At 33.2% G+C, this 12,280-nt stretch overlaps 1 protein-coding gene across 3 annotated transcripts in view; it reads left to right on the top strand.

Annotated features, from left to right (window-relative positions):
• The window catches only part of LOC127703021 (uncharacterized), a 40,806-nt gene that overhangs the window by 4,705 nt on the left and 23,821 nt on the right, over positions 1 to 12,280 (top strand). For all 3 annotated transcript variants that reach the window (XM_052207400.1, XM_052207403.1, XM_052207401.1), the window contains exons 4-16: positions 724 to 899; positions 1,268 to 1,399; positions 2,825 to 2,991; positions 3,532 to 3,725; positions 4,000 to 4,260; positions 5,236 to 5,336; positions 5,922 to 6,155; positions 6,981 to 7,197; positions 7,997 to 8,521; positions 9,117 to 9,270; positions 9,864 to 10,002; positions 10,582 to 10,713; positions 11,538 to 11,615. In XM_052207400.1, the coding sequence (XP_052063360.1) occupies positions 724 to 899; positions 1,268 to 1,399; positions 2,825 to 2,991; positions 3,532 to 3,725; positions 4,000 to 4,260; positions 5,236 to 5,336; positions 5,922 to 6,155; positions 6,981 to 7,197; positions 7,997 to 8,521; positions 9,117 to 9,270; positions 9,864 to 10,002; positions 10,582 to 10,713; positions 11,538 to 11,615 (2,510 nt within the window). The remainder of the gene's footprint in view (positions 1 to 723; positions 900 to 1,267; positions 1,400 to 2,824; positions 2,992 to 3,531; positions 3,726 to 3,999; positions 4,261 to 5,235; positions 5,337 to 5,921; positions 6,156 to 6,980; positions 7,198 to 7,996; positions 8,522 to 9,116; positions 9,271 to 9,863; positions 10,003 to 10,581; positions 10,714 to 11,537; positions 11,616 to 12,280) is intronic.

The raw sequence follows: 12,280 nt of genomic DNA on the forward strand, positions 1-12,280 counted from the left end.
AAAAAGTGGGTGTATACTGTTTTACCTCTGTCTGTCTGTCCATCCATCCGTCAGTCTGTCCATCCGTCCCATGAATATTTTTCGTCGCATCATTCTCAGGAACTACATCATAAGGATTTGAAATTTAGTTTCGGTGTTTATATAAGTCAGCTATACTGTGTGATGCTTTTTAGATTCATCACTCAACAACTTCCTGTTTACCGAACACTTGCATATTTTTACACTATTGAAATTATCCAGTTGCGGCTGGGTATCATCAGTGAGCAGTAGCTCGCAATTTCACTTGTTTGTTCAGATATGCAAAAAAAAAGCACCATGTTAAAAAATAAAAGTACTATTCCTTTGTTTTAGTTTTTACATGTGCATGTAGGGATTCTGTGTCATGAATCAATACACAAGAACCCATAATTTTTTATCCATTGCTGTATTTCTTAACATTAAAATGAAGTATATAATTAAATTCTGCCTTCACTCTGTAAAAAAGTGGTGATCAATTGTTAAAGAGTTGGAAAGCATTTATATGTGAGGGAACTATTTCATATAATTTTAAAAAGTCACCACGACAGTGAAATTTCATTACTGCAGTCATGTGATAGGTTTTTAAAAGTGCTGTGTAGATTCTGACATCACCGGTGAAGTCTGAATTTTTTTTTTAATACATATGTTACCATAGTATATTTGTAATATTTCGTCCCAAGAAATAATTTTTCCTTTATTTGATAGCTACTGTTCTAAACTTACTGAAGAAGTATCTGGACCGTTGTCTTCAACATGGAACTTTGAATCTATCTTTACTTGACAAGATTGAAGAAAAAATTACAGAAGAATGTAGTTTCCCATCATTTGCTGAATTAGGTTATGGAAGATTTCTACACTTTACCTTACAAGAGGCAAAAGGAGTAAGTACTAATGCCTCAGCTACATGACGTGGAGATAGGGTTTACCATTATCTAATGTATGTCCTTCTGTCACTCTTTTTCTTGGCCTACTTTTAGCAACCCGATTATGTTGTCACGCGTCGTTAATTTTTAGGACATCCAATGGGCAATAAATCAATTAACAGCCACACGGTGTTGGGAGAGAATCTTTGGAGGAAATTGAGAGTATAATCTGCGGGACGCGGTTTGACTCCGAAAAACATGGAAATCGGAAAAAAACGATCTCGAATCGATTAGTTTAAATGGTACTGTATGCTTTAATGTTTTTAATTAGTGATAAATTTATCTGTATTAGTATATTGTATACTGTTATATAATGTTATTTTCAGGTACTAGAGGAGATTGGAGGTACATCAGTAGGTTCAGGGACAGGTAGCAGTGATATAGATAGTGGTTACAAACCTTCACATACAGATGTACTGAGCTTTATCCATCAGTGTATACAATGTGGAAAGGACTTGGTAAGTACTTAAAAGAATGGGCAGGAAACTATTGAGGAAACAGGAAGTCAGTCATCATAAGATTCAGAAATTTTCATGATTTTAATCACTCATGTACTATTTAGTACAGAATCGAAAACACTGCAACTAGGTTTAGTAACAGTAATGTCAGTCATCATTGTCATATAGCGGGTATTCACAAGTTGTATTTGGGGGAGATTTTTTTCAGAGTTAAATAGTTAATCATTTGAGAAGACCTCTTCCACAATAAGGCAACAATCTTTTGGCCTGAGATTATTTCAATTGCCAGGCCACAATTCTTGCTGACCAGAAACCACATCCATTATAAGGTCACAATTATTCCTTAAAATGGGAGGTGATCTCTCAGTCTCTTGTTAGATGTTTTGGCCTTACATATTGGAGGTACTCTCTTATGCAGAGTATTGTTTCCTCACCAAAGATCATTTCTATTATAAGCCCACAATTCCTGTACATCAGAGACCACCTCCATTATAAGGTGTTTTCCAATTTCACAATTTTAGTTTCCTTTGTTTGATGTTTTTCTTGGAACAATTATAGATAATGATTAAAATCGTGATTATGATGTCAGATCAATTTGAATGTGTGGTGAAGTCACAGTGGTAATTAATTATGGATATGAAAGCATAGATTTTATTAAATTGACTCGGGTAATCATGTTTTTATGCCCCCGCCGTTGCGGAGGGGGCAATAAGTTTTACCCTTGTCCGCCCGTACGTACGTTCCAAAATTGGTTTCCATTCTTTAACTTTAGTTTGCCTCAACCAAATGTTATGTAACTTATACACAATGCTTATTACTACAAAACAAAGATCAAATTTGAATTTTGGTGGCGTCGCTTTTACCGTTCAAGAGTTATGCCCCTTTACAAATCGAAAAATCGCTGAATTCTTTCTTAAGTTTGCCTCAACCAAATAAAATGAGCTTATACACAATGCTTATTACCACAAAACTCTGATCAAGTACAAATTTGGGTAGCGTCACATCTACGGTTCTTGAGTTATGTCCCTTTATAATGTTATATGCAAGCGGGGGCATCATCTTTGTCCCATGGACACATTCCCCATTTATTTTATTTTTTTCTTGTTCATGACTCTTTAAGTTTTTTAAGATCAAATTTACACGAGAGATTATTTTGGCAAATTAATCTTATTCATGAATGATTTTTTTTCTTGTTCATGACTCTTTAAGTTTTTTTTAGATCAAATTTACACGAGGGATTACTTTAGCGAATTAATCTTATTCACGAAATTAGCAAAAAATAAACCCCTTGCAACATTTATTGCCACGTTACAGTATTGTTTTGTGTTTACTTAATATGTAGTTTATTTTGGTAATCCATTGTATTTGTCTGACTGTTTATTAGGTTGACCATTGTAATCATTTGTCATCTTTTTGTTTATTCAGGAAGAAGATATAAGTGCAGCTTTATGTAACCAGTTCAATGTAAAGGAGACCAAACATTTAGGTTATGGGAAGATAACCAATCTGATGACAGCATCAAAGAAACCAGGTCAACATCAATACCAAGAACACTCATTGGTGTTTGAAGTTGCCATGGGAACTGATGTCAGGTATTACTATTTAGAAATGATGTGAAGGATTGCTGTGTAAACTTTTCAACATTAGAAAATATTGTATGTTGTTGTTGGCATTAATATGGCCATTGTTAAAGATGCACATTGATTCAGGTGATCAACACCTAGTTTTATTGTCTCGCTTGACGGAGTCAAAAAAGCGAGACATAGGTATGCTGTTTCCGGAGGCGGCGTCAACAATGTATTAGTTTGTGATTAGGTCTAGTTTGTGGTTAACCACAAGTTGTAGGTCAATCATATTTGGTATACAGTTGTATTAGAATTGGCGCATCTCATTTACATGGAGATGGTTTAGCCATGTACCTCAGTCATGGTTCATTGACTTTGAATATTAGCCTAACTTGTTAAGTATTGCCATTTTAATTTCAACATTTGCATAATCAAAATTACAAAAAAGCGAGACATATCTCTGTGATAACAGTTTATTACTGGTAAAAATAATTGTCAATATAGCTCTGTTATCACATGGGAAAACTATCAAACATTTGTATTCATTGTTTATGTTTTATTCTTCAGGAAAAGTCAGGAAACAAAGATAGGAATGTTAGGCCATCAAACCAGAGAAGCTGCCCTTGCCTGCCTACATAATTGCCCTTTATTGGAAGACATGGAGATATGGAGCCACTGGTCTCTTGTGTTTGAACCAGAACTGGGCAAACTTAAAGATTTTATTCAGAAATATGGAGGAACAAATACTCTTCCAGTTGAGGGTGAGTCAAAAAATGTATAGATAAGTCTAATATGGCCTAAAATATTGTTCACTTATATTGATAAAAGTTGATTGTGAAATCGTACTTGTAAGATGCAGAATAATGTAAAACTGCATAGAGATGTGGCCTTTGTATTTTAAGTAGGTCATCCTTTACTGAAATTAGGTCATCATATTAAAGTATATATACTTTACTAGCTTGTTTCTTAGTTCTAAATTAAATCAAATGAATTAATATCATGAATATTGATTATGAAAGATTTTTTTAATTTAAGGTGGTAAAAAGTTATTTACATACCATATTGCTGCCTTGGAAACAGCGCCAGGAGTTTTACTGAAGTTGACAAGCCAAACTTCCACAGAAATGTTTGAAGAGGCTTTGATGCAAAAGAACCCCAGAAATGTTTGTGGACAATTGATGTCTCTAATTGTTGCCAATAAAGGCATGAAGAATTCACCACTAGCTCTCATAGCAAATCAGATGAAATCTCAGTTGTTTACCATGCATGCTGCTGATACTAATGACAGTCTACCTGGTAGGTTTATATAAATCAACAAACAAAGTACAAGCAAAGCAATAATACACAATACCATATCAGAAATACCTTGATAATAGAATAAAGCTCAAAGTACTTAACTTGTTGATATGAAATCATACCGTCCAACTCATCAATATTAGTGACTGTACAACAATGTCAAGGATGATATAAGAAGACACAATATGTACAATGCAAGAAAGTAATTTATACAGAATTTTAATGCCAAAAAAATAACAGCAGCATATTGGTGTTATTTCATATTATAAATTATTACTTTGATGTACATTCCTCAATACCAGATTCATGAAATAAACATTAAAAGTAAACTAATAGCCATTATCATTAAGTCCATTTATCAAAAAAGAAAGATTTAAAGGACAATCCCTATTAGTAATAGCTTAATAGATAGTAGTATACCCTATTTAATATCAAACTAGAGTTGCAATAAGATTTGTCTCTACGTAACTACAAAATCGATAGTGGAAAATCATTTTAAAAAGTCCTATGGTGATAAATGTTCAGTTAAGTCAGTATTGTTCATATGTGCCAGGGCCAAAAATAAAATTTAGATTGTTTGATGTTGCCAACCTACCCACCTAAAAAGCAGCCTTCTCGAAAAAATTTATGACACAAATCATTTCAAATTTTTTTAGACCCCCGCTACTAGGCGAAGGGGGCATTAAGTGTTACCCTTGACTGTCCATCTTTCCATCCGTCCTTCCATCTGTCCCAAAAGTATTTTCACATTTTATAAGCAAGCTTGAGCAGGGGCATTCATGTCCTCAGAAAATATTTTTTCCTGTTCTAACATAGTTTTCTTGTCTAAAACATGTAACTTATGTTGTTGGCCAAATAAAAAAAAAATTTACTATCAATTTTAGTTGTAATGTTTTTTTGTGAGAAGAGCCCAAGATTACATAGCCTCTTGGTCAAGACTGTAGAAGTAAGAGTTTACTTTTTCATTTATTTTAGGAGCACCACCATCAGACAACCGTACAGATGAAGCTGTTCAGTTTGTCCTGGCATGTCTTGTTAATTTACCTGTTAAAACTTGTGTGTCATTAGCTAATCAGGTAAAATTTGATTAGGAAACAGTTTTATGGCATCAGACTTCTTGTAGATAATTATTATCACTGTGCAAAAAGATCAACGCTTTATTAGCATTTTTGCTTTAATTGTTTATAAAGAAAATTGCAACATAAATTGTCAAGTTATAAATGTGGCTTTACATTATTTAGGTAAAATTCAAGAATGTCTGTTTTATCTTTAATCCATAAATAAACTTTGACATTTTTTGTCTTCAGAGAACAATTTAAATACATGCACAGAAGAACATATTATTTCTGAGCATTAAAATTTAAAAATAAATAAAAGGAAAAGAGAAGTGTATGTGAGTGTGACAGCAAGGCAACAACAACTCTCAGATTTAAGTACAACTTATATTATAAAACTAGGTAGAATTATACATAATAGATAAGTCTCTATTTTGTGAGAAAAAGTGAAATTCAACTTTATGATATCAATATACCCCTATTGTAAAGTGTTTTTAGTAATGAAAATATTACATTCATTGAAATCTGTAGAAGACAGTAAGAAAATATTTAAAGAAAACTCAAGTTATTCATGTTTTTACCAATATTAATTTTCATCCATTTCAGATATTTTTAGAGCCGTTAGGACAGGTGGTTGGATCATCTAAATCCAAGTTTTTGTTGTTATCTGCATGTCAGACAGCAGACGACACTAACAGACTACAGGAACTAGGATGTATGTTAGGGGTAGGAGAATGGACGAGTCAGATACAACAGAAATGTCAGATAATGATGACAGACGTAGAAATTGTACCGGAGGAGGAGGCTGAAATGATTGTTCTGGATGACAATGATGGAGAGGTTGGTGACATACTAAGTTAATGTAGTTGTTACCTATGAAAGAGGGCATCCATAGAAAAAGACTATACTTCTTATGGTGATCTTTACTTAGTATTTGTTATTTCTTTCGTATTTAGACATCTGAATCGAATTATGATGGTAGAAAACTTATGCTGTACATTGATGTATGTAATTTATAAAAAAATTAGATGAAATGGATTTGCAAATTGAGTACAAGTAGTGAAGCTGGTTTTAAAGTGCTTTGGTTCACACAACCAAAATGTTTTCCCTGAAAGTGACTCATGTATGATAATCTGGTGTTGATGATTACTCTTTGTATATATATATTACAGTAGAAGAGCTACATCATCCTAATTATTTACTCAGATGTCTTATAGTCTTGAGGATCTGATTTACATGACAGTTGTCCTTGACCTCATTTTAATAGTTAATAACTTGATATTAAAATCTTTGTATTGTGTTCCTTATATGGTACTTTCATTGAGTAGTTGTCCTCTATTTTCATGTTCATTGTTCAACATTGTGTTTTGATTTTAAAATTCACTATCTTAGTAAATATAAATAACAGGTCAACTATATTTGGTCATTGAAATAATTGTAAGGGGTACATCTCTGTCCAAGAGGTATTTTCATGTTCCATATATTGGTCATACTTATTTCTCGCTATTTGGTCAACTAATGTTGAAAAAACTTGGAAAAAACTTATTAAAGCTATTTCATAAGAAAATATATGATGAAAGCTAGTTTAGTCAATGCCTTATGTAGAAAACAAAATAAATAACAGACAAAAATTTTAACATTTAAAAAATGTATTGCTTTTACAAGGAAAGTGATGTAGAAAGTGATATAACCTCTATAGCCTCCCTCAGTTCCATTCTGTCTGACGGAGAAGATGATGATGTTCAGATAGTTTCAATGGAGAAAGCATCGGATGTTAAGAAAGAAACAAAGCAGGAAATAGAAGAAAAAGAAGGATCAGTAGTGGTTGAGTTATCAACTGGTGACGAGGACACACAGACAGAACCGGATATTGATGATGCAGGTACTGAAATTAAAAGAATAAATTCATATTATAGACTGGTTTATTATCAGAAATAATAGAAATAAGGCTAAATCGACAGACAATAAAAGACTACAAACATAAGTACTGTTAAAATAAAAAGTTCACACCAACACAGCTTTTTGAAGAAGTGAACAGTAAATAATTGGTAGGGTAATCTTTAACCACCAGTGGCTGAAGTATCAGAACTGACTTTTTTAATTGCTCTGATTTGTTCTGGTTTGACTGTGATTGTGGTGTTGGTTTTATAATTACCCCCCAAAGATGTGTTTTGCCTAGAAAAGTTTAGAGAAGACATACACCTTATCGCTATTTGTCCACCATTACTGGACGTCACAAAGGTTCCCATAAAATTTTGACGTCACAGTAGAAAATAACTGACACCACAATGAAAAGTGATTGTTGAATGACATCAATAGTTCTAGAGGCACTGATTTCCAAATAGCGATAAGGTCTATTGCTGTCATTTTATAACCAAACTGTAAAGCATACATTATTGGTTGTGGTACAGACATGAATATCTACCAATAATATATTCTTTACAGTTTGGTAATAATTTTAAAGAAATTTGTATTATACTAAGGGCTTTTTGGAATGAATAAGAAGTGGATTGATATGCAATGATTAGAACTCGCATTCTGATATCTGATACATATGTCTGTATGCAAATTTTCCTGAAATCGCAATTATAATCGCATTTTTGTCCATCCTTAAAAAATTGCCATAATAAATGCGCGCAATAATTTTTAATTTACAGTAGCATTAATAATTTCTTTTTCAGAATTCAAAATAGTTGATGAATTGAATGAGGAGGACAATAAGACACCAACATCAGAAACCAAGACTACAGAAGAAGAAAAAGATAAAACAGCTGCAGAGGAAACAGATGATTCAGATATGGAAATCATCTCCGAAGAAGAAGCTCAAGCGAAACAATTAAAAGACTGTGAGAAAGTTGTAAATATAATTCGTAAAGAAGAATTTGGAATAGGTATAGAATTAAATGAGGACGGACAAAAATTGAAAATAGTTCAAGATGAGAGACTTGGTAGAAGTTTGGATCGTCTATCAAAAGATTTGTACAGTAAAGATACTCATTTTGTGCTGGAATTGATACAGAATGCAGACGACAATGATTACCCAGAATTCTTAGCTAGAAATGGACAGATGGCTTCTGTGAAGTTTGTTATGCAGACAGATGGAGTGATTGCTCTCAACAATGAGAGTGGTTTTGTAGAGAAAAATATCCGAGCTCTTTGTGATGTAGGCAGGAGCACAAAAGGAAAACACAAATTTGGATATATAGGTATGCCACTTTAGAAACTTTTAAGTGTATATTCTACATGTTGTTTCTGATTTTTACCTGTGTCCCCATAGGCGAAAGCAGGTCTAGTAACAGCTCAATTTTGTCCATCCGTCTCTTTTTACCTTGAAAATTCATTGTTTGGTGAGAAAATAATGCATATACTGGTGTACATCATGCTTGCAACAAATACTGTACAAAAATTAATGTTGTTCATCTTGAAAAATATGAATTTAAAGGTACATGAAGTTAATGAGTGAAATTGTTATTTACATTTTGTATAGATTGAATTAATGAATCAAATGTTTCTAAACAGGTCAAAAGGGTATAGGGTACAATTCAGTGTTCTGTGTGACAGATCGACCACAAGTACATTTTAATGGCTACCATATCTGTTATCTCTCTTGCAGGTCAAAAGGGTATAGGGTTCAAGTCAGTGTTCTGTGTGACAGATCGACCACAAGTACACTTTAATGGCTATCATATCTGTTATCTCTCTTGCAGGTCAAAAGGGTATAGGGTTCAAGTCAGTGTTCTGTGTGACAGATCGACCACAAGTACACTTTAATGGCTATCATATCTGTTATCTCTCTTGCAGGTCAAAAGGGTATAGGGTTCAAATCAGTGTTCCGTGTGACAGATAGGCCAGAGGTACATTCTAATGGCTACCATATCTGCTTTGATGTACAGAGTGGACCAATGGGATACATTCTACCACACTGGATAAAAGATGAATGGGATACAGGAGAAAAGTATACAATAATCTTTTTAATTTTTAACTATTTAATCTAAATACATTTTGTCTTTTAATTTCATTGGTTACATTGTAATAAGTTTATTTTAATCCAGTGCTACAATGACATTTTTTACAAAAGTTTAACTCTAAATGTTTTTTATTGATCTGGAAAAGGCGCAACAAATAGTGCCATATCCAGCTTTAGAACTAGAGTTTTGTGTTGTCACTTTTGCCTCTTCAATTAAACCTGTATATAAAGGTCTCCCTCAAGAAGAGACAAAACTGGCCTTATAAGAGAGTTGACTTTGGAGTTCAGGTTCAGAATGCATAGGTATTTCTTCAGTGGGACAAAAAGAGAATGACCTAATAAAACCAGTCACTTAAACTTCTTTTAAATAGTATCTGTATTGTGCCACCACAAAGGTTTTGAGTCACGGCATGGCTGTGTAGAATTGCATCTAATTATGGAATACCTTGAACTTTCAATACCGTATATGTTTTCTTGATATGGGACACTGAAACCGCAACTCATATGGAACTGACAAAACTGCAAAATTTCAACTGTTTTGGTGGTACATTTCTGTCAAATTGGATTTATGTTTATTACAGTTGGACAACAAAGATAGTCCTTCCCTTGAAAGAAGAGATGAAGATTCATATGAGATCATTAGCCGCCAGATTTAATGACATTCATCCATCTTTACTGCTGTTCCTACACAGATTGAGAGAAATTACTATTGATAACAAGGTTAGTTTTACATTTAAAATATAATTGATTAAAAGAAGTTCATATTCAGATAATTTTCACAATGTAACACACTTATTTAAGTGTATATTTAACAATAATATAATATTTTTGGAAAGAATTCTCTAGTCCCCTAAAATGAGCCATTACCCAAAAGTGGTCACCTTTTGGGATCACACTTTCTTTGGATATTTGTTGTCCATGAAGTTATTTTTTCTTATATCTGAATAACGTAATGTCTACCATTCATTAATCATTGCTCGATGTTAATAAGAAATGAGTATAAATACTTGTTACTTTGTGTGTAAAATGTGTTTTTTATTTCAACTTTTTTAACTATCTTTGACCACCAATTATTTCACTATCAAAACACTGCAGTTGGAAAAACTTTTAGTAGTACTCATATTTACATTCCTTTTTTGTATGTCAAAATGGAGATTTCCAGTAGTCCAGCAAAAGTATATACTATTTACTCTTTGAAAGTCAGTATATGTTAATTTTTTGTCAATTCACCAGAAAACAGAGTATTACTAATTTACAATAATTACCATGAAAAATTGATCAAAGAAAGTACAATTTCAGGTAGAGAATTCATCGCAGGTGATGAAAAGAAATGATTTAGGTAATGGTGTAATAGAAATAGAACATAACAATGGAATAGACCGATGGCTGGTCGTCAAGAAGATGTTGGATGCTTCAAAAATATCTCTCCAGGTATGGTGTAACTCACCCTGTACAAAACTATCTCTCCAGGCAAAATATCTCTCCAGGTATTGCATCACTTTTGTTAAATCATACCTCTACTAAAGTATTCATTCAGGTATACCAAATTGTTTTAAAGTTATACCTCTTTACTTGGTATGCATTTGCATCATGGGCTGGCTGTATTTCATACATCAAAGTCAAGTCACTCAGACCTTGAATTCGAACCCTACAATAGTAAAATCTTGTCTGAGTTGTGTCCTACGCATAACTTTTGTACCGTAGAACTTAAGTTGACCAAACTTGAGAAGAAATGGTATGCTGATGCATCATGGGATGGGGTGTGTCATATATCAAATTCTGGTCACTCTGAACTTGACTCTGACCTTTGATCCCTATGATAAAAAAAACTCTATCTGATTTGTGTTCGGTGCACAACTTTTGTACCATAGCACTTAAATTGACAAAACTTATATGATGATAAAACATTGTCTGATTTGTGTACGTTTTATAACTTTTGTATAGTAGCATTAGATTGACAAAATTTTGTATGCAGAAGCATCGTATGATCCAGATGATGACCTTGACCATGACCCCTATGCTGAAAGCCAAAAAGGTCATTTTCTCAATACTGAATTTCACAGCAGCAACTAAAATACATGTATGTGGGTATAAGTCTTGCTATGCAGACATCTCTAATTATTTTTAATTTTGTCCTGCAGCTAATTTAAGATTTACAAAATGATTAGGTATTTTATTATTCCTCCTCTTCCTGAAATTTATTCATCATTGATTAGTCTTGTTCATAAAACAAAGGCATTATCTCTTTCTTGTAGGCAAAATCTGGAGTTGAAGTGGAATCTACAGAGATAGCTTTGGCATTCCCCCTGTTAGATCAGTCTATTTTGAGTAAGGTAAGTCATCAAGAATCTATAGAGTCATCAATGACATATCCTCTGTTAGATCAGTCTATTTTGAGTTAGGTAAGTCAAGAATCTATAGAGTCATCAATGACATATCCTCTGTTAGATCAGTCTATTTTGAGTTAGGTAAGTCAAGAATCTATAGAGTCATCAATGACATATCCTCTGTTAGATCAGTCTATTTTGAGTTAGGTAAGTCAAGAATCTATAGAGTCATCAATGACATATCCTCTGTTAGATCAGTCTATTTTGAGTTAGGTAAGTCAAGAATCTATAGAGTCATCAATGACATATCCTCTGTTAGATCAGTCTATTTTGAGTTAGGTAAGTCAAGAATCTATAGAGTCATCAATGATATATCCTCTGTTAGATCAGTCTATTTTAAGTAATCCAAGTCATAAAGAATCTAGAGTCATCAATGACATATCCTCTGTTAGATCAGTCTATTTTGAGTATGAAGCTAAGTCGTAGAAATTTAGTAAGGTAAATCACAGAGAATATACAGAAGTTGCTTTGGCATTCTTCCTGTTGGATCAGTCTATTTTAAGTAAGGTTAGACATAGAGAACAAACAAAGTTTGACCTTCCATCTGTTAGACCGGTCCTTTAGAAATGTCACCAAGAATCTACAGAGAAAGCACCGTCATTCTCTCTGTT

Source organism: Mytilus californianus, unplaced genomic scaffold (assembly GCF_021869535.1).
Source record: "Mytilus californianus isolate M0D057914Y unplaced genomic scaffold, xbMytCali1.0.p SCAF_5, whole genome shotgun sequence".
Lineage (NCBI taxonomy): Eukaryota > Metazoa > Mollusca > Bivalvia > Mytilida > Mytilidae > Mytilus > Mytilus californianus.